Source organism: Mustela lutreola, chromosome 10 (assembly GCF_030435805.1).
Source record: "Mustela lutreola isolate mMusLut2 chromosome 10, mMusLut2.pri, whole genome shotgun sequence".
Classification (NCBI taxonomy): Eukaryota; Metazoa; Chordata; class Mammalia; order Carnivora; family Mustelidae; genus Mustela; species Mustela lutreola.
In genome coordinates, this window is record NC_081299.1 from 536,650 (window position 1) to 562,309 (window position 25,660).

At 58.6% G+C, this 25,660-nt stretch overlaps 1 protein-coding gene across 3 annotated transcripts; it reads left to right on the plus strand.

The window, feature by feature from the left end:
- The first annotated feature begins 1,989 nt into the window (after window positions 1-1,989).
- Window positions 1,990-25,639, plus strand: LOC131808826 (ATPase family AAA domain-containing protein 3). Of its 3 annotated transcripts, none has more exons than XR_009344968.1 (16): window positions 1,990-2,306; window positions 6,893-6,969; window positions 7,672-7,773; window positions 8,101-8,160; window positions 9,618-9,687; window positions 10,008-10,173; window positions 10,382-10,451; window positions 12,914-13,069; window positions 14,308-14,364; window positions 14,593-14,718; window positions 14,941-15,065; window positions 15,540-15,591; window positions 15,876-15,946; window positions 16,671-16,838; window positions 17,419-17,573; window positions 18,183-18,291. XR_009344968.1 is itself a non-coding variant. In XM_059134950.1 (16 exons), exons 1-16 carry the CDS (start codon window positions 2,105-2,107, stop codon window positions 21,980-21,982), a joined length of 1,719 nt encoding a protein of 572 aa, XP_058990933.1. In that variant the 5' UTR covers window positions 1,991-2,104; the 3' UTR covers window positions 21,983-22,024. The 3 variants fall into 3 exon arrangements, 2 of the variants coding, with proteins under 2 accessions (XP_058990933.1, XP_058990932.1); XM_059134950.1 differs by lacking the exon at window positions 17,419-17,573 and adding an exon at window positions 21,875-22,024 and having other exon boundaries at window positions 1,991-2,306; XM_059134949.1 differs by lacking the exon at window positions 17,419-17,573 and adding an exon at window positions 24,678-25,639 and having other exon boundaries at window positions 1,994-2,306.
- Window positions 25,640-25,660: the final 21 nt, after the last annotated feature.

The following is a 25,660-nucleotide window of genomic DNA, read 5'->3' on the forward strand; positions in this document are numbered from 1 at the left end:
TTTGTGCGAAGTGACACATGGAACTATGAGCCTCTGATGCAGGTGTGAAAATCAGAATGGGCTGTGCTGTGGTTATTTCCGGTTAAGACAAGAAAAGCAAGAGGGTGTATCATGCCGCAGCCAAGGGCCCACTCACAGCCCCTCTCGGAGAACACATCTTCCTCAGTGGCCATGGCTTCCGAGGACTTTGCTCCCAAGGTCTGTCCAGAGGGTGTATCTGCCCCCGCTTCTGTTGTGAGAAGGGCAGGCCAGTGGTCACAGTGCGTCTCCTGCCAGCAGGGTGGGGGCCTGTGCTAAGGAGCCCCCCACGCCGGGTGCCCGTGGGGATGTCCTGGCTGTGCAGACCTTCTGTAAGGTGGATCTGCAGGGGGAGAAAAAAGCCAGCCAGGGCATCTGAGTAGGCAACTGCTCAGGCAAGACAGAGTGGAGGCGAGTGAGCTCTGGGCTTAGTCCTGAGTCACTCTCCAGACCTGAACCCACGGCAGCACATCTGAGGGCTCAGCACTATGGCCCCTCATGCCCTCTTCTGACCCTCTGGAAGCCCACGGAAGAGCTGCAGGAGCCCTGTGATCTGGGAGCCCTGCTTTGGTGGCGAGAATGGGGATCAGCAGCCCGGGGCCCTATTTTGGGGGCTCAGTGCTGGGAGGGCTGGCCGGACAGCCTCTGTTTTGGCAGGATTGGAGTCTGTCTGTATATGGGTTTGGGCGACTGTGAGCAACATCAGAACCAGCAGGTCCTTTTGGAAGCTGGAGAGAAAGAACAGAAAAGGGGTCAGCATTTCCTCTTCTTGATCCGGCTGAGCCCTGCGGGGCGGGGGCGGGGTGGGGGTGTGTGTGCTTTGGGAGGTCTAGTTTGTGGCTGATCCATGAAAACCTGGATGGCCACTGGTGTGGGGGAGGGGGTGGCATCTGGCTGGAAACTCATCCGGCTTTCTCCTGAGCATGAAAGATCACAGAATTATCTGTGACCCCCCCCCCCCCTTTTCATTCAGGCTTAACGCTGTTTTCAGTGTAGTGGGGACAACGCCATATAATTCTGGGAACTCGACCAATTCCATCAAGGAAAGAGTAAAGGGGCAACTTGGATGCTGGCCCCAGAAGCGAACTTTGCTAGCTCCGGGCACTGCGGGTTCTAGAGCGATGCTGGCTGCGCCCAGCCTTCTTTCCCTCCGTCCGAGGCCGGCCGGCCAGGCCCTGTGTCCGGGAACCAGGCACGTGGCCCTTGCAGGTGCCCCCCAGCCAGGACCCCTCCTCCAGCAAGGTGGGGGGAGCGGGGTGGGCTGCTCTGCGTCTGCACACTTCCGGGGTGGCGTCGGCCTCCCTCGCGTTGGGAGCCGGAGCGCACGAGCAGGGACCGCAGGCGTCTGCGGACATCCCTGGGAGGAGGCCGAGGAGAGCTCGACCTCCGGCCGGCGCGTGAGCGTCCTGAGGCTGCCGGACACTGGCAGGGACCGCGGGCCTCCTCCGAGCGTCTGTGCGCGAGCGCCCAGGCCCACCGAGCGTGGCCTCCAGCCTCCGGGGGCCCCGGCATCCCCGCGCCCGGCCGGGTGGATCCCCCCTCGCGGGTCAGCCTCTCTCGGCAGGCTCTCCTCCGGCGGCCGCTCCCTCCGTCGGGGCCGACCGCCCTGGCTTCGGGGCCTCGCGTACCAAGGGCCCCGCCTCGGCTCGCCGGCACCCGCACCTCCGCCCGCCTCGTCGGGACTCTGCGGGAGCCCAACGCGCGCGGACACAGAACCGACGCCGGACCGGGAACCGACGTGAACCAGGGCGCACGCGCACCCAACCCGTCGATTTTGTCCCTGATCGGTCCCCGTAACTAGGCGCTTCGGCCCGCCCCTCGACGGCCCGCCCCTCGACGGCCCGCCCCCGGAGCGAGTTCAGGCAGTCCCGGCGAGGACGTCGGTGGCGTCACGTCACCACCGGCCAATCCGAAGGCCGGACGGTCGTGTCCCTAATGCGCTTCCGTCGCCTGGGAGGAAGAGGAGTTGTTGCGCCTGCGCGGGACCTCTGACCGCCGGCTCGGGCGCGTGGAGGCTGCTCGGCTCCCGCGCTTCAGCTCGGCTTCGGCTCCCGGCGGGGGCGGCGGCGCGTGGCGGTCTCGCGCCATGTCGTGGCTCTTCGGCATCAAGGGCCCCAAGGGCGAAGGCGCGGGGCCGCCGCTGTCTCTGCCGCCCGCTCAGCCTGGGGCGGAGGGCGGCGGGGACCGCGGCGCGGGGGATCGGCAGGCGCCCAAGGACAAATGGAGTAACTTTGACCCCACGGGCCTGGAGCGCGCGGCCAAGGCGGCGCGAGAGCTGGAGCATTCGCGTGAGTGCGGCGGCGAGGGTGGGGCCCGGCTGGGGTGGGGCCGGCTGGGGTGGGGGCCCGGGGAGCTCGGGGCCGGCTGGCGTGGGGGCCCGGGGAGCTCGGGGCTCTTCCGCGGAGGGCCGGTGCACCGAGCCCCCGGGCATGGCCGGTCCTGGGGCGCACTGGGCCCCCTGGCCGTCCGCGTGCTGGGCGGCTGGCTGCAGTCCCACCTGCCCGGCGAGGAACCCGGCCCACGGGAGTCAGCCTGGCCGGAGCCACCGTGCGTGCGGGGACTCCGGGGGTGCCAGCAGCGCGGGCGCCTTCCGGGCGTCCCCCAGTGAGGAAGCTGGTGCGGCTCGGACCGCCAGAGGCCACAGGCAGCAGCTGCCGGGGCTGGAGTCGGGCTTCAGTGACTGTCGCGGAGGGGAGCTCCTCGCGCCTGCTGCTGCCTCCACGTGGCCAGAGCCTTGGCCAGATCCGGTCGGAGTGTGGTGCGGGTGACAGTCCTCCGCTTGGGCAGGGAAGGACGGATGAGGGCCATTGGTTTCGTGGAAAATAAAGCAGGTTTGTGCTTGTTACTGGAAAGCATGAGCGTTCAGATGGGAGGCGTCTGTAGTGCACGCAGGTCAGCATGTCCCGGTCCCTCCTGGTAGCCTTCCTGCCTCAGGGCCCTCACGGCGCAGTCGTCAGCGGGACCTTCGCTAAGCCTCTGTCCTGTCCTCCCAATTTTCTTTTCTCCTGTTAGCTTAATGACTTGTCCTAGGACGTAGTCGGAGCGCTTGAGAACCCGGGATGTAAAAGGCACAGAATAAATACCGATGGAAAGAATACAGTTCTCAGATTATTGCTTGAGCAGAGATGCCCGTTTTTCGCAGGAGGCTGTATAAAGGAGCTGTGTTCTGAACTGGTGTAAGGGAGACTCTCTCTGTTTAAGGACGGAGAGGCCTGGCCCTTTGTGGTTCAGTCCCTGCCCTTCCCCAGGGGACTGCAAGAACATGCTGGTGCAAGGATGCCTGGCTCTCAGGTCCCCTGGGGACATTAAAAATTTGGGTATTTGGGCCTGTCTCCTGAGGCCTGCCTGGATAATTTCAGTTATGAGGTGGGGCTGGGCATCAGGGCTCCTCGGATGATGACAGAGTTTGACACGTGATCTAGTTTCTTGTTAACACCTTGTGGGGGGGCACCTTTCTGCCCCAGCTCTTGTGACATTTTATCCACTCAGTCCTGCAGAGAATTTCAGAGTTTTCCCACTTAGGGAAGCTGAATCGTACTGTCCCCAGACCCTTGCAGTTATAGGGGCCTTTGTGAATAGCCTTGAGTGTGCCTGAGGGGAGGCAGGTCAGGGGCCTCTCTTCCTCATCTGATCGTGCCTCTGAACAGCTGCCACGTCTCGGGTACCAGCTGCCCGAGAGCTCCTCCCCCAGAATATTCTCCAGCTGAGCCCCCAGGGAACACTGTACAGGAGGTATGGTCCCCCTCAGTCTCTACATCCAGTGGTGTTGTTTTTTTTTAAGATACGATTCATTTATTCGACAGAGCAAGAGACCACAAGCAGGGAGAGCAGCAGAGGAAGAGGGAGAAGCAGACTCCCCACGGAGCAGAGAGCCCAGTGTGGGGCTCAATCCTGGGACCCTGGGATCATGACCTGAGCTGAAGGCAGAGGCCCCAACATACTGAACCACCCAGGCGCCCCCCCCACTTTTTAACTTTTTAAGTCATGTCTACACCCAACTTCGGGTTCAAATTTAAAACCCCAAGCTCAAGAGTCACATGCTTCTCCCACTGAGCCAGTCAGGCATCTCTGTACTTCATTCTGTTCCTGTGAGCCTTCCTGGCCTAACTGCTGGTCAGTGGGAGAGGTTTTTGCTCTAGCGTACCACTCTTTTCTGTCCCCAAGCCATTCTTTCCAAGGTGCCTCTTGCGTCTCTGCTCAGTAGCTGCTCTCCAGGGGCGCCTGGGTGGCTCAGTGGGTTAAAGCCTCTGCTTTCAGCTCAGGTCATGATCTTAGTGTCCTGGGATTGAGCCCTGCATCGGGCTCTCTGCTCTGCGGGGAGCCTGCTTCCCCCTCTGTCTGTCTCTCTGCCTACTTGTGATTTCTGTCTGTCAAATAAGTAGATAAAATCTTTTTTTTTTTTTTTTTTTAAGATTTTATTTATCTATTTGACAGAGAGAGATCACAAGTAGGCAGAGAGGCAGGCAGAGAGACAGGAGGAAGCAGGTTCCCCGCTGAGCAGAGAGTCTGATGCGGGGCTCGATCCCACGACCCTGGGATCATGACCTGAGCCGAAGGCAGAGGCTTTAACCCACTGAGCCACCCAGGTGCCCCAACTCCAAAACCAGTCTTTTTGGTACTTGCATCTCACAGGCTGTGGTGCCTTCCTGGTTGGGCTGAGCCTGTTTGTTGACCTCCCTGCTGTCTCCAAGGAAACCATGATGCCGTCAGCAACTCCTTGTAGTATGACCACCTGCTCTGTCCTTTGGGCCCATCCTGATGCTCCCTTGTCCCCTAGGTCTCTAGGCCTTCCGTGGAGGCCAGAGAAGCACATTTGGCGTTGAGATCGGAGTGGTCCAGTCCCTGTCGGCTGCAGGAAAGTGGGTGTGTAAAAGAGCCCCTTGCCTGTAGGAGGCGCTGCGGGGACGCTTTGGAAGATGCAGCTCCTTTCACAGGATGGTCTCAGGTTTTGAATGGTCCTTGGTAGTGTGAGGTCGGAGCCCGGGATGAGCCGGGCATGTGCCAGGCCCTGCGCTGGGCCCTGCGCTGAGGTACCTGCTCTCTCCTTTCCCTCTCTCGAGAGGCAGTGGCGGAGGGATCTCTGATTGCCCCGTATGCAGGTGAGGTGAGCCTGGCTGGCCGAAGGTTGTGCCGAAGGTTGGGTGAAAGGGGCAGCTGGGACCCGGTCTCCACGTTGTTGGCCCGAGGCGCCCGCGTCCCTGTCTGCTACACCAGGGTGAGCACGGCTGTGCTCTCACGCACTCCTGCTCAGATGTTTATGTTAAAGGGTCTCCTGCGGTCTGTTCAAGGCTTGGCTTTGTGGATTCCCAGTGGTGCAGGATACAGGAGCTTGGTGCCTTTGTGCTGCCTCTCCTCAGGGGCGGGTCCCCCAGGATCCTGTGGCTCTGATCACCAGACCCCCAGGGAAGAGCCTTGCAGGGCAGGGGAAGAGGCTGTGGCAGCCCGATCTGGGCCGGCTCAGAAGGTCCTTCCCAGGCGCAGGCAGTGTGTCCTCGCCTCCCGCCCTGCCCTAGTGGACCCTCCAAACATGGCAGCTTCCGCCGCACCCATGGCCACCTGTGCGGGCGCTGACAGCCTGGGAGCAGAAGTCACTGTAGTTCCTGACGTGTTCGCTGCAGGTTGGGGTGATGGGCACTGGGGTCCGCGACATACTTCAAAGGCTTCAAAAACTAGATTGTGGGTCTGGGGTGGAAGGGGAGATGCTTGGTTCACAAAGGGAGAGAACCAGGCGCGTTGTTTTGTCAGGGAGCTGGGTTCCCAAGGGTTCCCAGTCACTTTCTGTGCTGTCATATAGTAGAACTTTTTTTTTTTTTTTAAGATTTTATTTATTATTTATTTGATAGGCAGAAATCACAAGCAGACAGAGAGGCAGACAGAGAGGCAGACAGAGAGGGATGCAGGCTCCCTGCTGAGCAGAGAGCCCGATGCAGGGCTCGATCCCAGGACCCTGAGATCATGACCTGAGCCGAAGGCAGAGGCTTTAACCCACTGAGCCACCCAGGCGCCCCAAGTAGAACGTTATTTATAGTGAAGTCTTAACGTATGGGAGAATTGTGTCCTCACCGAAATATTTGAGAAGCCAGATGCATGGGCTTTTTGGTTAGGAGAGGATCAGAACGTAGTTTTTTTCCAGAAGACCCAATATTGATGGATATGGATTGCACCTTATGAATAAAATACACAGGGAAGGGATCCCTGGAAGGCTCAGGTCATGATCCCAGGATCTTGGGATTGAGTCCCGCCTTGGGCTGCCTGCTGCTCCCCCTGCTTGGGCGCACACGCGCTCTCTCTCTCTGTTGACAAATAAATAGAATCTTAAGAAAAGACATGCACACGGAAGACGTTGATAACGTATGTGTTCACGAGGTCTGTGAAGAGCCTTTACTCTGCGCGTTGGCGTGTTTGTAACTTAACGGTTTATGTCCTGTTGATGGTGCTCCGCACGTGTGTCTGGTGTGGGGTTGATGATGATAGGTATTGGAGACCTAAGAGAAACTACCTACCACGAAAAATAAGATCCTCTGGCCGCAGGCTGCTTTTTTATTTAACCGGGATAGGACTGTCCCGTTGACCCGGCTCTCAGCTCGCGGGGGGCAGCCTTTCTAATAGCCCTCCGGGACGCGACAGCTAGAGGGGGTGCGAGGTCTCACACGCAGGGCTTTCTGTGGAGGGGGGAGCGGACACAGCGGATGAGAAGAGGCAGTGGCCTTGGAGTGGGGGAGTCGCCAAGCAAGATCGCGGGAGTGAGGGTGGGCACAGGCGCGTTGCGGTCGGGGTGAGCTGTGGTCTCCCTGAAAGCCCCCCGCCCTGCACACTGGGATGCTTGCCTGGTGCGCCAGCGTCCTGACACCCACTCTGTCCCTCTCCCCCCCAGGACACGCCAAGGAGGCCCTGAGTCTGGCACAGATGCAGGAGCAGACTCTGCAGCTGGAGCAGCAGTCCAAGCTCAAGGTGAGCAGTGGGCGTGCTGCCGTGGAGGAAGCCTCACCCCGTGGGCAGGGAGGGCCTGGAAGGAGAAAGTGCATGTGGGCAGTGGGCCCTGGGCTGGTTCCTCAGGCATCTCCTGCTTGGATTTGCCTCTGTGCTTGTGCTTGAGAGGGAAACAGGAAGAGGCCAACGGCGCGCTGGGTTTGTCGCCCGAACGCTTGCAGGAGCCCCACCCGGAAGGGCTGCCGTGGGGAGGACCCTCTGGTCTCTCCAAGGCACGTTCTCACCTGGTCTGTCTGCTTTCGGCGGGACCTTTATGCTGAGCACGCAGCAAGCGTAGGAAAGGCGCAGGCTCTGGCCTGCATCGTTGGCTGCTGCAAAGCATAGTCCGGAAGTGAGCATGGGACGTAAGCCATGGAAACAGTGTGGGGAAGCAGGTCTCCTGGCCGCCCTTGCTTCTCGGGGGCCCGGCCCTATCCGTTCTCCTGGCACTTCACTACCTGTGGGGCTGCGTGGTCCTGGGCCCGCGGTGCCCGCGCGGCTGGGAGCCGATGGGCGTGCGGGGTGCCTGTCCAGGCGGTGTTTTCTGGGCGCCTCTCCGGCTCCAGTCCAGCCCCTTTGGAGCCCACACAGGAGAGGGCTGTTGAGGCAGTGAGCCCTGAGCTCAGAGTCCTGAGAGGGAGGTCCCAGCAGCTCTGGGCTTGCAGCCGCTGGAACATTCTGTAGGAGTACGAGGCCGCCGTGGAGCAGCTGAAGAGTGAGCAGATCCGTGTGCAGGCAGAAGAGAGGAGGAAGACTCTGAGCGAGGAGACGCGGCAGCACCAGGCCGTAAGGACTGCAGGGCCACACAGCCACAGGGTGACCGGGGTGGGGCGCTGCTGGGGCACGCCATGGTCCCCACATTCAGTCTGGGTCTGTCGCCCATCGAGGCTCTGGGAAGACCGTGTGCAAACACTGAAAGCCCACGGATCCGCCCGTGCTGAGCGTGACGGGGAGCACATGCGTCCCAAGCATGTGTGCTTGCTCATAGCAGGTAGGGGTGGGGGCTTATCCGAGGGCCCAGGACCCAGGAAAGTCTGGATTCAGATGTTGGTTTCAGGCCGTCCACCAGCTTTTCCGGCTGAGCCGTATTCACGCCGCCCTCTCCCTCCCTAGAGGGCCCAGTACCAAGACAAGCTGGCCCGGCAGCGCTACGAGGACCAGCTGAAGCAGCAGGTGAGCCGCCTCCGTCTGTGCCGAGGGCACGGCATCTTCTGGGGCAGCCAGTGGGCCGGAATTCGGTGCTGTTTTACCAGCAGTAAGTGCTGGGTCCCAGGGACACACACACAGGAGACATGGGCCTCCAGGCTCTGGCTGTGGTGAGGTTCTTCTGGGTGAGAACCTGGGAACCCGGCTGTGACAAGGGCATGGTAGGGGTGGTTTCCAAATGCTGGTACCTGTTCGGGCGTCGCAAGAAGACTCAGCCTTCAAAAAGAAAGAAATCTTCCTATTTGCTACGGTTTGGTTGGAGCTAGGGTATGTAATGTTAGGCAAAAAAAAGTCAGTCAGAGCAAGACAACCTGATTTCATTCGTATGTGGAATTTTTTTTTTTTTAAGATTTTATTTAGTTATTTGACAGAGATCACAAGTAGGCAGAGAGGAGGAAGCAGGCTCCCCGCTGAGCAGAGAGCCTGATGCGGGGCTCGATCCCAGGACCCTGGGATCATGACCTGAGCCGAAGGCAGAGGCTTTAACCCACTGAGCCGCCCAGGCACCCTTCGTATGTGGAATTTAAGAAACAAAACAGATGCACTTCGGGGACGGGTGAAGAACAAGGAGGGAAGGAAACAAACCATAAAAGACTCCTAATGACGGGGAAACTGAGGGTCCTTGAAGAGAGGTTGGGGGTTGGGTGATGGAGATGAAGGAGGCACTTGTGGGGGCGCCTGGGGGGCGCAGTCATTAAGCGTCTGCCTTCGGCTCAGGTCATGGTCCCAGGGTTCTGGGATCGAGCCCGCACCGGGCTCCCTGCTCTGTGGGAAGCCTGCTGCTCCCTCTCCCACTCCCCCTGCTTGTGTTTCTCTCTTGCTGTCTCTCTGTTAAATAAATAAATAAAATCTTAAAAAAAAAAAATTTTTTTTCCCCCTAAAAGTAAATTTCACGGGGAAAGACAGTGTTCTGAGGACAGATGTTTGTCTGGCCTAGGGTGCCCAGAGGCCTGTCCTGTGGCAGACTTGTGCTAGAAGCAAGGGCTCCTGCACCACCCCACCCGCCATGCACAGGTGCACATGTCCTACGTGGGGTTCAGACCTGCCTCCGAGGGCTGTGGAGTGTGTAGGCCCTGGGCCGTCATTCCCAGAGAGGCTTGCAGACCCTGGGGCAGCATAAGTGTCCACACAGGCGGAGGCAGCTCAGCTCTTAGATTGATTCCTGATCATTTTTAACATATTATTTAAGGTTTTAGTTACTTATTTTCATCAGAGAGAGTGCCTGAGCAGGGGTAGGGAGGCAGAGGGAGGAGGAGAAAGACAGGCAGACCCCTGCTGAGCACAGAGCCCCAGGCAGGGCTCTATCCCGTCACCCTGAGATCATGACCTGAGCCAAAACCAGCTCCACCGATTGAGCTACCCAGGCGCCCCAGATCAGTTCCTAATTTTGAAAGTTTTCCCTTTTCCCTGTGGCTTCTTCTCAGCAACTTCTCAATGAGGAGAATTTACGGAAGCAGGAAGAGTCGGTGCAGAAGCAGGAGGCCATGCGGCGAGGTAGAGCTGGGCTTGTGGGGGCTGTCCTCGGAGCTGCCCTAGGCTGGAGAACGGCTGCTGGGGAAAGCAGCCTGTAAGCACAGACGTGTGTTGCTTCAGGCACTTGGATCCCCAAGCAACATCTCAAGACTCTGGATAGGGCCTCCTAGGGGCTCTCCGTTCCCTGGTTGGGACCGCATAGTAGAAGCTAGGCAAGCCAGGCATTCCCCCAGCATCTGACCGGCGTCGCCTCCCTCCCGGGAGGAGGGTTGCCTGGGCCGCACTGGGAGGATTAGGGGGCTGTGGGCTGAACACCCTCTCCCTGCCCTTTCCCTGGGCAGCCACTGTGGAACGGGAGATGGAACTGCGGCACAAGAACGAAATGCTGCGTGTGGAGGCAGAGGCCCGGGCCCGGGCCAAGGCCGAGCGGGAGAATGCAGACATTATTCGTGAGCAGATCCGCCTGAAAGCTGCTGAGCACCGCCAGACCATCCTGGAGTCTATCAGGTGCGTCACAGGCGCCTGGCAGAGCCCTGTGGCCGATGTCATCTGGCCTTTCACCTGGGCCAGGAGGCCCTCGGTTGGTACATTGGTGGGAGGCAGGCGCTCAGCAGGTTTAACCGTGTGCTGACCTTCAGGGCTGACCTTCATCGCCCGTGCTCTTTTCTCTAGCCTGGGGCCTAGATCCCTTGTCACATAGCTGCTTCCTCTGCAGGACAGCAGGCGCCCTGTTTGGTGAAGGATTCCGTGCCTTTGTGACAGACTGGGACAAAGTGACAGCCACGGTAAACACCCCTGCCATGTCTTTCTGCTTCTGGCCTGTGTCACAGTCACTGCTGGGTTGCGGCCCTGCCTCCTGCCAGCCGCGCAACGGGCCTGGCGCCCGACTGGGGGAGGCCGGGCAGGGCCAAGGTCTAAGCCTTTGCTGCTGCCCTTCCCTCCAGCCCCTTCCGTGCACCCAGGACGTGGTACAGTCCCGGGGGGTGGGGCACAGCCAGCAGTTCGCTGTTGGCGTTGGGGTTAGGCTTTTTAACCGTTGGGCTGCAAGATGTGGGAAGATCTAGAAGCCAGATTTGAAGCCAGAGCTCTAGTTTCCCACTTCCTTAGAAGTGCTGCCCTTTGGAAAGCGTAACTGGAAATCTGCCTGGCAGCCTCAAGGGTGGGGCCCAGCTCGAGCTCCAGGGGCACCGGAGATGTGGCTGTGAACCCCTCTAAACCATGCTCCTGTGAGGGCCCCCACCCTCTAGTGGGATGCGGAGGGCAGCCAGTGAGGCCGTAGGACTCCAGGCACTTGTCCTCAGGCCCTGTGGTCTGTGCCCCATCCCATGCGGCTGGTCAGCACTCAGGGCAGTGGGGTGGGCGTCAGCCAGGGCAGGTTCCCAAAGAACCCCCAACTCCGCAAGGCCTTCTGCTGTCGGCCTTGCGCCAGGCACTGCTCTGGGCCACACGATGTGACTTGGCACCTGCTCCGTGGTAGTAAGGCCCTAACAAGTAGCCTGGCTAACCAGGAGTGTCCCTGGGCACCCGTGTTCACGGCGTTCTGGCGTCCCAAGCCCTTCCTGCAAGCGCCCTGCTTTGGACGTAGTTCTAGCCTTATTCTGGAGACGGTGAAGGGCAGTGGGGGAGGTCAGGCTGTGCCTCAAGGAGAGTGGGGGTGGACTGTCCAGGGAGGGCAGGACGCCAGTTCAGGAAACCTGCAGCTAGTGAGGTTGCTGCCTTTTTTCCCCCCTAAGATTTTTTTTTTTTTTTTTTTTTTTTTAGAATTTATTTATTTGACAGAGAGAGATCACAAGTAGGCAGAGAGGGAAAGGAGGAAGCAGGCTCCCCGCCGAGCAGAGAGCCCGATGTGGGACTCGATCCCAGGACCCCGGGATCATGACCCGAGCCGAAGGCAGTGGCTTAACCCACTGAGCCACCCAGGCGCCCCCCCCCCCTAAGATTTGATTTATTTAGGGACACCGGGGTGGCTCAGTCATTAATCCTCTGCCTTCGGCTCAGGTCAGGATCCCAGGTTCCTGGGATTGAGCCCCATGTCGGGCTCCTGCTCAGCAGGGATCCTGCTTTTCCCTCTCCTGTTCCCTCGACTTGTGTGTGGTCTCCTGTGTCAAATAAATAGGCAAAATCTTTAAAAAAGATGTGATTTTTTTATTTGAGGGAGAGAGTGCAGAGTAGGGGAGGGGAGGGGCAGAAGAAGAGGGAGAGGCAGTCTCCCTGCTGAGCAGAGGGCCAGATGCGGGACTCGATCCCAGGACCCTGAGGTCACGACCTGAGCCCAGGGCAGACTCTCTACCAACCAAGCCACCCAGGTACCACCAACCCCTCTCCCTGGAGTGTTTTAAGGTGAATTAAGGGCATTCTGACTACTCCTATGGTCTCAGCACCCCATGCACTCAGATCTTTCCAGCTGTTCTAAACATCTGTGTTTGCCTTTGAATCTCTAATGTTCATCTTCAGTCGGGAAGCTTGACCAGGGCTGCGTGGTGGGGTGGCAGTCAGTCCGGGCCCTGCCCCCAACAGAGCTCCTCGGCAGGGAATTGGGCACAGGACAGGCGGAGCAGGAAACGCCTCTTGGCTGTCCTTGTTGGATCAGCTGCTCACGGGTCCAGCGTGTACCTTCCCAGCAAGTCGGGGAGACGCACCCGGGGGTGGTTGCTGGAGGACACCAGGCAGCGTGGGAGGTTGCTGTATGCACGAGCTGCTGGCTGCCTTGAGGCTGGCCCCGTCCCAGCCACCCTGCCACAGGCCTCTTGGACCCTTGTTCCTATCATTGTAGTTCCCACCTGGTCTCCTGGAACCTTGCTTCCTCCTGCAGTAGCAAGGCTGTTTGCCCTGTAAGGAAGACATTTCCGTTTTATTTCCAGGTGTCGGCATGCTTTCCAAGAACCTCTTGTAGCTCTTGGTCCCGTGTCCCGTGATTGTGCTCCCACCACAGCATTTGGTCTATCTCCCGTGAGCCTTGGGGTCTCTGTCTCTCCACAGCTGGGACTGTCACCTGGAAGCTTCCCTAGTCCCACTGGAGTGCATCCTGCAGTAGCTTTCTTGGAAAGGGTGTTCATGATAAGCTTTTTGATACTTTGCCCATCTGGAAATACCTGTGCTCATGGGAAACTCAGCATCAGCTGGGATGCTGCTGTGGGACCCTTGCATCGCCTTGCTGGGATGAGGTGAGCAGAGGGCACAGTGCCAACTGCTGATGGCTCGGTGCGGGATGGGCGGGCTCTGCCCGCCCTCCCATCCCCCACTCCAGGTGGCTGGGCTGACACTGCTGGCCGTCGGAGTCTATTCTGCCAAGAACGCCACATCTGTTGCCGGACGGTACATTGAGGCCCGGCTGGGGAAGCCGTCCCTGGTGAGGGAGACGTCTCGTATCACGGTACTCGAGGCCCTGAGGCACCCTGTGCAGGTACGTGCGGGCCCGTTTCTCACTGCGGTCGCGTGTCCTGCCCAGTTCTTTCTGGCATTTCAGCTGGGTTGTGAATGTGTGTCTTCATTTCCCCTCATTACCTAAATACCGTCTGTTCTCTCCAGCACGTTGGATTTGACTGTGGCTTTTTCCTTCTTGGCGCTGTTCTGGGAGCCTGTCACATCCGCACTGGGGAGACCCTCACCATATCCACTCGGTCACCTCTGGGGATCTGTTGTTGTGATTGTCCCTGGGCGGATTTTGGGTTGTTTACAAAGTCCTGGGGCTCCTGTGTGCCATCGTCCTGAGAGAAGTGGCTGGCACTCGCACACTGTGAGCTCCCTTCCTCCAGGGGAGCCAGGCCTCCTACCCGCTTGATGTCGTTCTGTGGCATATCCTCCCACGGGCTGTGGCTAGATCTCCATAGTGATCATTGTGGGTAACTGAGAAAGTTAGGATCCATGAAGAATCTTTTTTCTTTATTTTTTTAAGATTTTATTTGAGGAAGAGAGTGCATGAGCTGGGGCGGGGGTATGTAGGAGCAGAGGGAGAAGCAGGCTCCCTACTGAGCAGGAAGCTCAACGAGGGGCTCGATCCCAGTACCCTGGGATCATGAGCCAAGCCAAAGGCAGACGCTTCATTGAGTGCCCCCAGGCACCCCAAAATCAGTAAAGAATTTGAAGGGGCTCCTGGGTGGCTCCTTTGGCTGAGCATTTGGCTCTTTTTTTTTTTTTTTTTTTTTAAAGATTTTATTTACTTATTTGTCAGAGACAGATCACAAGTAGGCAGAGAGGCAGGCAGAGAGAGAGAGAGGAGGAAGCAGGCTCCCTGCTGAGCAGAGAGCCCGATGCGGGACTCGATCCCAGGACCCTGAGATCATGACCTGAACCGAAGGCAGCGGCTTAACCCACTGAGCCACCCAGGCGCCCTGAGCATTTGGCTCTTGATTTCACCGAAGCTCGGGATCTCCTTGTCATGGGATCAAGCCCTCTGTCGGGTTCCGTGCCGCATACTTGCTGGCGCTCTCTGTAAGTGGCTTAGCCCAGTAGTACCCGCAGCTCATAGGCCACCCTTCCAGAGTGGGAGCAGGGCCCAGGCACGTGTAGCCTGGAGTGTGCTCCACGGCGGTTTCTGTGTGGCGGTCAGGCTGCTCCCGGCGCTCCGTGCCTGTTGTGTTGTGGGCTCTGTTGATGAGTTTACTGTCCCTGTGTTTTGTGTTCCCCGCCCCCCACCCACAGGTAAGCAGGCGGCTCCTCAGTAAGCCTCAGGATGCACTGGAGGGCGTCGTCCTCAGTGTAAGTGGTGCTGCCCATCTCAGGGCTGTGATGGGCTTCGGGGTGGGAGGCACCCTTCTGCCGATAGAGCTCTCCTACGGGCTGGGGCTGCTTTTCCTTCCTGAAGTGAGTGGGATGAGCTTTTCCTTCCTGAATGCCTGGGATGAGCCGGCTTTGGGGCTGGTACGGGTGCTCAGGAGGCGCACACTGGCAGCCGAGTACGCTCCAACCTGTCGTGTCCCCTGGCAGCCCAGCCTGGAGGCCCGTGTGCGGGACATTGCCATAGCAACGAGGAACACCAGGAAGAACCACAGCCTGTACAGGAACATTCTGGTGTACGGGCCCCCCGGGACTGGCAAGACCCTGTTTGCCAAGGTGAGGGCATGCGCCGTACAGGTGCATGGGGCGCTGTGGGCAGCGGCTGCTGCTTTGGCTTTCAGGGACGGGCGGTGCAGGGCTCAGCTTTCAAGGCAAGCGGCCTCCTAGCCGTACCTGGTGGCAGGGGCTGAGCTCAGTGCGTGTGGGCTTCGAAGGGGAGGAGAGTAAACAGGTTTTGTCCCCCCCCCCCCCCCCCCCGCCGGCCCCTTTCTCGCCTAGAAACTCGCGCTGCACTCGGGCATGGACTATGCCATCATGACAGGCGGGGATGTGGCCCCCATGGGGCGGGACGGCGTGACTGCCATGCACAAGGTCTTCGACTGGGCCAATACCAGCCGGCGAGGGTGAGCCGGGCCCCTCTGGGATGGCCCCGCGTGTGCATGTGCTTGCCTGGCCTGGGTTCCCGGCAGCCCCCGGAGCGCCCGCTGGGAGGGGGTCAGCGGTGGGGGTGGTCAGCGACTTTCCCTGCAGCCTGTCTCTGGTTGTGCACAGAGCTGGAATACTCTGGGGGCGGGAGTCTGAGGGAGAAACCCACCCTGAGAGCAGACCAGCGGCTCGTGCTCTGCACAGGAGCCTCTTGGTGCTTCTGAGTTTTAACCCGTGGAAGATGGGAAGCTGCCGGCCCCAGTACTTGTGCCACGTTAGGGTGTCTGGCACAAGCCAGTCGCTTCCCTGCAGCACTGGGCGTGCCCCTGTCAGGCCCGGGGTCCCCAGCCACTGCTGAGGTCGCAGGCGCATCGGGTTCCTGAAGCGGAGTTCTGCTGGAGCGTGCTCCGCTGGGCGGCCCTCACCACTTCTCATCCGTCCTTCCCCCTCAGCCTTTTGCTCTTCGTGGATGAAGCGGATGCTTTTCTCAGGAAGCGAGCAACTGTGAGTATTCTGGAAGCTTCCATCTGGCCTGCTGGGCCCAGCCAGCCGTAGGTGCGCAGTCAGGAGTGGTGTCCGTTGGCCGTGTTTGCTCGGGTTGAAGTCTGACCCCAACCCACTCCTCAGCCGCACTTTCTTCATAAATATGGTCAAAAAGCAGGAGTTGGTCCTGTGGCGTCTTTAGCAACTTCTGAAGTGTTGAGTGCGGGGCTCCCGGAGGGCTGGAGCGGGGTCTCCGTTTGTCTCCACTTGGCGGCCTCCCCGCGACAGCAGGACTTTCTCTCCAGGAGAGGATCAGCGAGGACCTCAGGGCCACCCTGAACGCCTTCCTGCACCGGACGGGACAGCACAGCAGCAAGTGAGGGCCGTCTGCCAGCGCACAGCCGCTTCATGGGGAAACTGAGGCTCCTACTGCGGGGCCGGGCCGGTCAGGGTGCAGGGGCTCTCAGAGCCAGGTGCCAGTCCTCGCCCACAGTCGCCACACTTGACATTGCTGGTTGCCCTCCTCAGCAGGCTGCCCAGGTGGTCAGCCTACGGCCAGCTGCCCTGGGGCATAGGTTGCTCTGGGAAGGGGCTCGCTCCTTCCGAATCCCCTACGCTTGCTCTCCTGCGTTGTTGAGGGGGCCCACTGGTCACCAGGGGGCACCTCGCCCTCCGGTCGGCTGTGGGGCCACCCGGTCATACGCGTCCCCCTTGTCTGGTGCGGCTCCTGCCTACAGAGACTCTCGCCCCTGCTCAGACCTCCCTGGCGTCTGGCCCTTCTGCTGAACTGGCTGAACCGCGGACCCTGCGGCTCAGGCTGGTGCGGGGCTGAGGTCAGTCTCCAGCCGTGGGGTCCCTGTTCCTCCACACGGCGAAGCTTAAGTGGCCACCCCATCAGGCCGGGCCGTCGGTCAGCAGAGAAATGTTTGACGGATGGGTGGGGGGCAAAGGCAGTGCTGGGCATTGCTGGGTTTTGGGTTAAAAGGCTGCCGAATAGATTCTCCTAGAAGATTGTCCTGTGTGGGTTTAAGGCGCTCCCTACCCTGGGGGCAAGCACCGGGTCAACCAGCTCCCTAGCCCCCACTGTCTGCTGGCTTCAGGTTCATGCTGGTCCTGGCCAGCAACCAACCTGAGCAGTTTGACTGGGCCGTGAACGACCGCATTGACGAGATGGTCCACTTCGGCCTGCCGCAGCGAGAGGAGCGGGAGCGCCTGGTGAGGCTGTATTTCCACAAGCACATTCTGAAGCCGGCCACAGAGGGAAGGCAGTAAGTATCCAGATGGCTCGAGTGCAGCAGGGCCCTCCGCGACCTCCAGCTCCACGCCCGGGTGCTGCACCCCAGTCCTAACCCTGGGGTTGCACGTGGGGGTCAGCTGTGCTCACCGGCTGGCCCCCGCGTTGGACTCCGTGCCCCGTCCTCACAGACCAGCATCTCTGTGCTCTTCTGCTGCGTGAAGTCTTGTAACAGTCCGGGGCTCTTGAGGGATCCTGGCTGCAGTCAGGGCCTGTGATGGGGGTTGCCAGGCCTCAGCTGGGCTTGGTTCCCCCTGAGGCGGTCGCGGCGATCTCGGGGGTGGACTCACCCTTGTTTGCTGCTCAGCCGGACGCTGGGGAGCCCGGGGCCCCTCGCCGGCACTCACCAAGGCCCCTGTTCTGCAAAAGTCACCTGGCAGTGGGGGAGCCTCCACATTCTGTCTGGGCCTGCCTCGCTCGCCGCTCCGTCCAGAGCGCTCCACATAGGAAAGGCTGCTCTATTTTTAACCGTCTCCGGGGAGCCAGACCTCGCAGCAGCGCTGACCTGAATCCCTCCTGTCACTGGTGGTGGCGAGAGCCGTCTTCTGTTCTAGGACGGGCTTTGCCTGCCTGTGCTGTCCCTCTGCGGCCTGAGCCCTTGCGTTCTGCTCCCTGGGCCTCTGCTCCCTCGCCCCTGGCCGGCGCCAGTACCGCCCAGCCTCCCGGTGGCCCTTTCTAGCCTGACTGCAGTCCAGACACTGGTTGCGGTGTGAGTTTCTGAGGTCTCTTTTCCCATGAGTGACTTCCTCTTTAGCTGGACCTGATTGGAAAGAGGGCTCGGCATGTGATTGACCGGAGTGAACCTTGCTCGAACCTGAAGTGTCTGCCTTCCTCTGTCTGATTCCACACTTGCCAGCAGCTCACCCCTGACTGGGTTTCAGCGGCTGTGCCCTCCGGGCAGCGGGGTGGTCCGAGAAGGACGTGGTCCCTGCCCCCTGGTCTGGTGGTGGAGCCGGGCGTGAGGTCACCACCTCCGCTCGTGCTCATCCCAACCAGCCCCGCAGCCGCCGCAGCGCGCCTCCCGCACTGCTGTCCCCACAAGCCCCTGTGCAGGCACCTGGGCTCCCGAAGGAAGAGAGGTTCCTAGTGGGGCCAGAAGGGCAGAACTGGTAGCCCTGGAATCAAGAGCAGACATTAAGGCAGAGTTTGGCTCTTTAGAAGTCGGGGCGTTCGGATGTGGGGGTCTCTAGTACAGGTTCCTGCCCCTGGCAGATAGCCCAGCCCTTTCATGTGGGAGCCAAGGGGCCCTCCTAGATCTCTGCTCTGGTCTTGGGTTCCGTGGGTTCCAGGACATCGTACAGGAATTTCTCCTTCACAGGCGCCTGAAGCTCGCTCAGTTTGACTACGGGAAGAAGTGTTCGGAGATCGCACAGCTGACGGAGGGCATGTCGGGCCGGGAGATCTCGCAGCTTGCTGTGGCTTGGCAGGTGAGCTGGGGACGTGGGGCCTACGGGTGTGAGCTTGACCGCGTGGGAGTGAGGAGGCATTCAAAGGGACACAGTGCTGGCCCCTACCCCCACACCCGCCCAGGGTGTTTCTGTTGAAGGATTTTCTGTGCACAGATGACATGCCCTGTCCTACTTTGTGGCCGCCACCTGCTTCTGCCCCCACTGCAGGAGGGTGTGGAGAGGGGTCACTGACTGCATGTTATGGTCTACGTCCTTGTCATGGTGGTTTTGTTGCAGGTCAGATAGGGCTCTGAAATCATGTGGGGTTTCCTGGAAATGAACCAAGTGTCATATAGGCATCAAGGTCCCACAGGCCCATGCTTGATGTCTCAGGTACCACTGGAGACTCTGTCCCTAGCAGGAGCCTAGCACATTTGGGGCAGGCGCTTCTGTAGTTGGTGAGGGATAGGGGTCCACAGGGCCCCATGGAGTGTCCCGTGAGCTGTCTGCGGACTCCTCGGAGGGCAGATGAGACGAGGAACCAAGAAGTGAACCTGGTCTGATGAGGGGTCAGGCGTCTCCTTCCCAGGTCTTTGCCGGGTGTAGACCACCGGTCCGGAGGGCTGTCTGCTTTGTGCACGGTCGGCTTTGCCGGGGGGCCTTGAGGGTAGCGTAGAACACATGAGTCAGGCTGACTTTATCCTTGTGTTGTGACCCAGGGCACACGGCCCAGAGTGGTTCTTGTCATTCCCAACGCCTACTGTTTTCCTCTGGCAGTGTCCACAGGGTCCCCCCAACCCCCAGGGAGGGGAGCCAGTTGTCCCCCAGGAGCCCTGGGCACAGGCATCCAGGAAGCATTTGCAGGTCGGTTATTGCTGAGGAGAGAAAAGCCCTGTCAGGTGGGGGCTGCTGAGTGGCTCCCGTCTATGGCCAGACCTTGACTTTGTGTCGGAGTCACTACCTCTGTGGGACCTGCGCCCAGATCTTCCAAGGCTGCCTGTTGTCCAATCACTAGAAATTCCACGGTGCTTCTAAGTGAGCATGTGTTTGTTAGTGAGGCGTCTACTCTGACTGGAGCGTTGTAGCTTGGGTACCCCGAGGACTGGGTTAGAGTGAGACCCTGGCCGGAGCAGGGGACCGGGTTAGAGTGAGACCCTGGCCGGAGCAGGGGACCGGGTTAGAGTGAGACCCTGGCCGGAGCAGGGGACCGGGTTAGAACGAGACCCTGGCCGGAGCAGGGGACCGGGTTAGAGTGAGACCCTGGCTGGAGCTGGCTGCGCTGCTCCAGCGGCTGCAGAGGCTGAACAACGTGCCAGTGTGGACCAGCTGGGTGGCTCTGGGTTATCCTTAACTCGGGACCCAGGCCTCACGAGGGCGGCTCCGTTTCTGTAAGCAGCAGAACAAAGGATCGCGTGTGTCGGCTGGGGCTGTCCTGACAGTGCCACGGCCTAGGCCACCCGAACAAAGACATTCGTTTTCTAAGGTTTGAAGGCAGGAAGTCCCAGATCAGGGGCCAGCACGGGGTTCTGATGGGGGGCCCTTCCTGCCTTTTGGTTGGTGATTTTCTGGCTTTGTCCTCCTCGTGTGGCAGAAACGGAGCTCTAACGCGTAAGGACACTAGTTCTACGGGATCGGCCCCCACTCTCCCGACCTTCTCTGCTGGCTACGTCTTCCTTGTCGGCCCCAACAGCTGCACTGGGGAGTCAGGGCTTCACGCTATGAATGTAGGGACACATTCAGTCCCTGACAGCAAACCATGCCCTGGTTCTTGATGTTTCCACCGAGAACCAGCACACCTCCTTTCTGTCCACATCATATGTCACCTGCCCAGACCAGGTGACAGGTCTGCCACAGGCCAGGTGGATGGAGAGCTAGTGATTGTCAGACACGGCCTTCGTGCGGGAGACAGTGACTAGACCCCCGCAGCCCGTGGGGTGTTCTCCCTGGAGGGTCTGTCCCTCCACCGGGGGTATCCCTTCACTGACCAGATGGCCTAGCCTGAGGCCTGTCGGTCAGTGCAGTCGTGCTTGTGGGAGAGGAGTGTGAGGTGCAGAGAGGAGGGACCAGAGCGCGTCGGTGCCCCCTCTCCCCCTGGAGGAGTGCGGTCTTCTGTCTGTACCCTCAGGTGCCCGGAGGTGCTGGGCTTGCACTGGCCTTCCTGCCCCTCCTGGGCTGGACTGCAGGGTGGGGGCCCAGGCATTTGTTCCCTGCGTGGCGGGAAGCTGCATGGCGGCTTCACGACGGAGTCCGTGCTCTCTTAGCTCTCCGTGGTGGCAATTCGCTGTGTCATTACTATTACTCTTAAAGCAAAGTTTACCATTTTTAACCATTTTTAGGCCCACAGCTTAGTGGCATTAAGTACATTCACACTGTTGTGTGGCAGTCACAGCCATCTGTCCCCAGGACATGTCCATCTTCCCAAGCTACAGTGCCGTCCTGTGAAATGCTAACCCTCCTGCCCCTCCCCATGTCCTGGCACCCGCCCTTCCACTTCCTGTGAAGGGGACTCCGCTAGACGGCGCGTGTGAGCTGAACCGGCAGCGTTCGTCCTTTGGTGACTGACTTCACTCAACATCGTGTCCTTAAGGTCCATCCGTGTGGTACCACGTGCCAGCAGTTCTTTCCTTTTAAAGACAGAATTGTAATTCCTTGTGGATATATTTCATTTTGCGAATCCATTTATCCACTGACAAGGACATTTGGGTGGCTGTTGTGAATAATGCCCCTGTTAACTTCGGGTGTCCCGGTATCTCTGAAACCCCATTCTTCATTCCTTTGAGTACGCACCCAGAAGGGAGATTACTGGATCGTGTGATAATACCGTCTTCCAGGGCGCCCGGGGGCTCAGTGGGTGAAGCCTCTGCCTTCAGCTCAGGTCATGATCTCAGGGTCCTGAGATCGAGCCTCGTATTGGACTCTCTGCTCGGCGGGGAGCCTGCTTCTCCCTCTCTGCACGTCTCTGCCTGTGATCTCTGTGTATCAAATAAATAAATAAAATCTTTAAAGCAGAATACTATCTTTCATGTTTGAGGAGATGCTGTGCTGTTTCCTACAGTGGTTTCACTGTATGCACACCAGATGTGCGCACAGCTGGTTTCTGGCTCATCAACACTCAAGTTCTTTTCTGTTGTTGGATAGTAGCTGTCGGCGTCCTAGCGGATGTGAGGTGACCGCTCATGGTCGCTTGGATTGCATTTCCCTGATGGTTGTGATGTGGGCATCTTGTGTGCTTCCTGGCCATGTATCCGTTTTCCTGGAGAGATGTCTGTTCATGTCCTTTGCCCATTTTTGAATCAGGTTGTTTTTTGTTGAGTTCTTTATGTATTGTGGATACTAACCATTTATTAGGTTATGTGATTTACAGATATTTCCTGCCCTTCAATGAGTTGCTTTTTTACTCCTTTATTTGGTTGATAATGTCCTTTGATGCACAGAGGGTTTAAGATTTTTGAGTAATGCCTACACCCAACACGGGGCTCAAACTCACCGGCCAGAGGTCAGGGGAGTCACATGCTCCACTGGCAGCCAGCTGGGCACCCCCCCGCCTTTGTTCTTTTTTTAAGGATTTTGATGCACAGAAGGTTTTGATTTTTTTAGATTTTTTTTTTTTTTTTTTTGACAGAGAGAAAGACCACAAGTAGAGATAGAGACAGGAAGACAGAGGGAAGCAGGCTCCCCAGTGAACAGAGAGCCCGATGCAGGGCTCGATCCCAGGACCCTGAGACCATGACCTGAGCTGAAGGCAGAGGCTTCACCCACTGAGCCACCCAGGCGCCCCCAAAAGGTTTTAATTTTGACACAGTCCAATTTGTTAGTTTTGTTTGTCACCTGGACTTTAAGTGTCAGAGCCAAGAAGTTACCACTAAATCCTTCCCCTGTTTTCTTTTAGTAGCTTTGTAATTTGAGGTCTTACGGTTAGGTGTGATTCTTTTTTTTTTTTTTTTTTAAGATTTTATTTGTTTGAGAGAATGAGCAGGAGCAAGAGCGAGTACATGAGTGGCAGGGGGAGGGGCATGGGAGAGGGAGAAGCAGAGTCCCTGCTGAGCAGGGAGCCCAACATGGGACTCGATCCCAACACCCTGGGATCATGACCTGAGCCAAAGGCAGATGCTTAACTGACCGAGCCCGCCAGGTGACACAAAACACAAATGATTTTTGTGTGTTAATCTTGTATCCTGCAAATTTGCTGAATTCATTTATTAGTTTTATTTTTTACTCACAACCCTGAGATTAAGACCTGAGCTGAGATCAAGAGTCAGACACTTAATCCACTGAGCGACCCAGGCGCCCCGAGTTTATTAGTTTTAACTTTTGTAGGAATCTTTAGGGTTTACTACATATAAGCATATATTATCTTCAAACAGATAATTTTATTTCTTGCCTTCCAATTTGGATCCCTTTTATTTCTTTTTCTTGCCTAATTGCTCTGGGCAGGAATTCTGCTGTGTTACATGAAGTGGTGAGAGTGGCTGTCTGTGGCTTGTTCCTGACCGTAGAGGAAAGCCGTCAGTCTTTCACGCTGGGTAATATATTTGCGTGGGTTTTTCACAAATGACCTTTAGAACGTTAAGGAAATTTCCCTCCATTCCTAGCTTATTGAGTGTTTTTACCAGGAAAGGGTGCAGAGTTCTGCCAGCTGTGTTTTCTGCAGCCGTTGAGGTGGTCACGTGTTTTTGGTCCTTCGTTCTATTAACGTGGTGCATCAGGGGGTTAGTTTTTTCTGTGGGCATCATGAGTGCTTCCCAGGAGTAAATCCCACCTGGCCATGGGGTGTGATTCCCTCAACATGGTACTGAATGTGCTTTGCAAGTATTTTATTGAAGATTTTTGCATTAACATCAGGGAGGGTATTGGTCTGATATTTCATTGTGGGGTTTCTGTCTGCTTTTACCGTCAAGGTTATGCTGGCTTCAGAATCGAATTCATGTTCCTTCCTTTCCAGCTTTTTGGCACTTTGAGAAGGACCAGTGTTTTAAGTGTTGGGCGGAATTCACCAGCGAAGCCCTTGAGTCCAGGGCTCGCCTTTTTTCTTTAAGTGACGTTTCCTGTGTTTTAGTCACTTCAGGCTCGGAGGACGGTGGTGAGGACGGCGAGGAGCCTCCGCACCGTGCTGTCACTCCTCTCGTGAGGCACATTTGCCTCGTCATGGTGGCCTCCGCCTCAGACTTGATCTTTCCCAGGGCCCCCTCCAAAGTCCCCCATCTTCAGCTGCCATCTCTACTTGGGGCTGTGACAGTTCCCGGATGTCTTTTTTGTTTCTGATGACCCTGGCAGTTTTGAGGAATGCTGGTCAGGTGTTACAGAGACTGTCCTACTGATGTTTTTCTCACAGTCAGACTGAGATTGTGGGTTTGGGGAGAAGACCCCAGAGATGAGGTGCCCTCCTAGTCACTTCCTGACAGGGGACAGGTGACATCCGTGCAACATCACAGGGATGTTGACCTGGTTAAGGTGCCCGCCGGGTTTCTCCGTGGTAAAGTGGTTTCCTCTTTTCCTCATTTAGCTGGAAGCCCATGGCTCAGACCAGCCATCCCTCAGGGGGGTTCTGGCCCCCTTGGGCAGACATGTCGGCTCAGTTGCTCTGGGATTCTGGAAAGGGCTCCTCCCTCTACCTTCCCACTAGGGAAGCTTCCAGCTACTTTGGGTGCTCAGCATTCAGGGGCAGCTGGGCCTGGTGGGATACTCTGTGACTGAGCTAGAATTGCTGGGGCCTCCTGGGGAGCTCTCTTCCTAGGGGTCCTGCCCTCCCCTCAGTGTCAGAGTGGACCTGCCTCCCCAAATGGTGTGTGGTGGTTCTGTCACGTGTGTCCTGGCCCAGAGGGTGGCTTTGCTCTCTGTGAGGGCCTTCCAGGTCTGTGCTGGGGGGCCTGAGCTGCTTCTTGACAGCTGGCCTCAGACCTGATATTTTTAGAAAGTCATTGAGAAACTCAGTGATGCGAGAACATAGCACTCGTGCCAGCTGGGGACGTGGGCAGGGCCACGGGCCCTGCAGGGATGGTGGCTGCCGTGGCCGCGGGCTCGCTCTGCACGCACGGGGAGTCACGCCTGTGTCGCTCTGCACGCACGGGGAGTCACGCCTGTGCCGCTGGCGTGCTGAATGTGCGCGTCCTGCTGGGGGGCCACATCCCTCCCGAGATGGGCCCGCACCTGTGGCAGAGGGTACGTGCCAGCGCTCCTCTTAGCGGACTCCGCGTCCCAGTCTGACTGCCGCCCCCAGGAGGCCTTCCGGTTCTGAGGCAATCTCCCAAGAGGCGAGCTCACGGTGGGCCAGGCCGCCTCATCCCTGGGTGTGGCCCTGTCCTGCAGGGCGGGTGGTTCCCGGTCACTGGTGGCACCCAGGGGCTGAAACTCTGGGCTGGGGGACCCTTTTCCCCTGTGGGTAGCCCCTCCATGTGCCCCACGTCAGTGCTGTCTTTCCCTGCCAGGCCATGGCGTATGCCTCGGAGGACGGGGTCCTCACGGAGGCCATGATGGATGCCCGGGTCCAGGACGCCATCCAGCAGCACCAGCAGAAGATGCAGTGGCTGAAAGCAGAGGGAGCCAGGCCGAAGGATGACCAGCCCCCGCTCCCAAGCGCACAGGCTCAGTGAGCTGGGCCTGGACGCCCGGCAGCCGCACTGGCCAGATGGCTTTGCCAGGAAGAAGCCCTCCCCTCTGTGTCGAAATGGACCTGCCCCCCCGCTGGCCTGTGGCGCTTCTGTTTTTTGTGCCCTGGGCCTGCGGGGAGCTTTGCTGTGAAGAGGCTCCCCTCTCCCAGTGATGCGCCTGCACGGCCGCCCACCTTAGTGACTTTACATACTCCCCTGGTTGGCGCCAGGACAGCCTTAAAGGCCTCTGCTTGGGACCAAGTGCAGCACCTTTGTGGTAGGCTTGGCTCCTTTGTACGCCAGTCCATTTCCTCCAGCCGGTGGTGCTTGCTGGGTGGGCTGGACTGGGGAGAAGGCACTGTCCCTGAGCCCAGGGAGGGACGGGTCATGCTGCCACTGCCGGACCGCAGATGCTGGCTGAGCTCTTGTAGCTGCTGCACCTGTCCCCCGAGGGGGCTTGGCTGAGGGAGAGGTAGGGGCCCAACCTTGCCCAGTCTCACCCAGCAGGGGAGGGGTGACCAGAGCAGACCCCTGTGCTGCTGGCTGGGGGCTGCTTCCCCCCACCTGCTGTCCCCGGGATCTCAGGAGAGGGACTCAGGAGTGTGACTGGGACACACCTAGAGGGTAAGAACTAGCTGCCGGCGACTGGTGGTGGTGCCTGGAAGGCCCCAGGACCCACTGGCCAGGGATGTCCAGTGCTGGGGGTGCTGCCCTAGCCCACAGGATCTGTGGCCCTCCATCCATTGGAGTTGGGGGCTTTTTATCCAGAATCCAATAAAAACTCCCGACAGGATACCTCATCACATGTGTATCTCATGGCT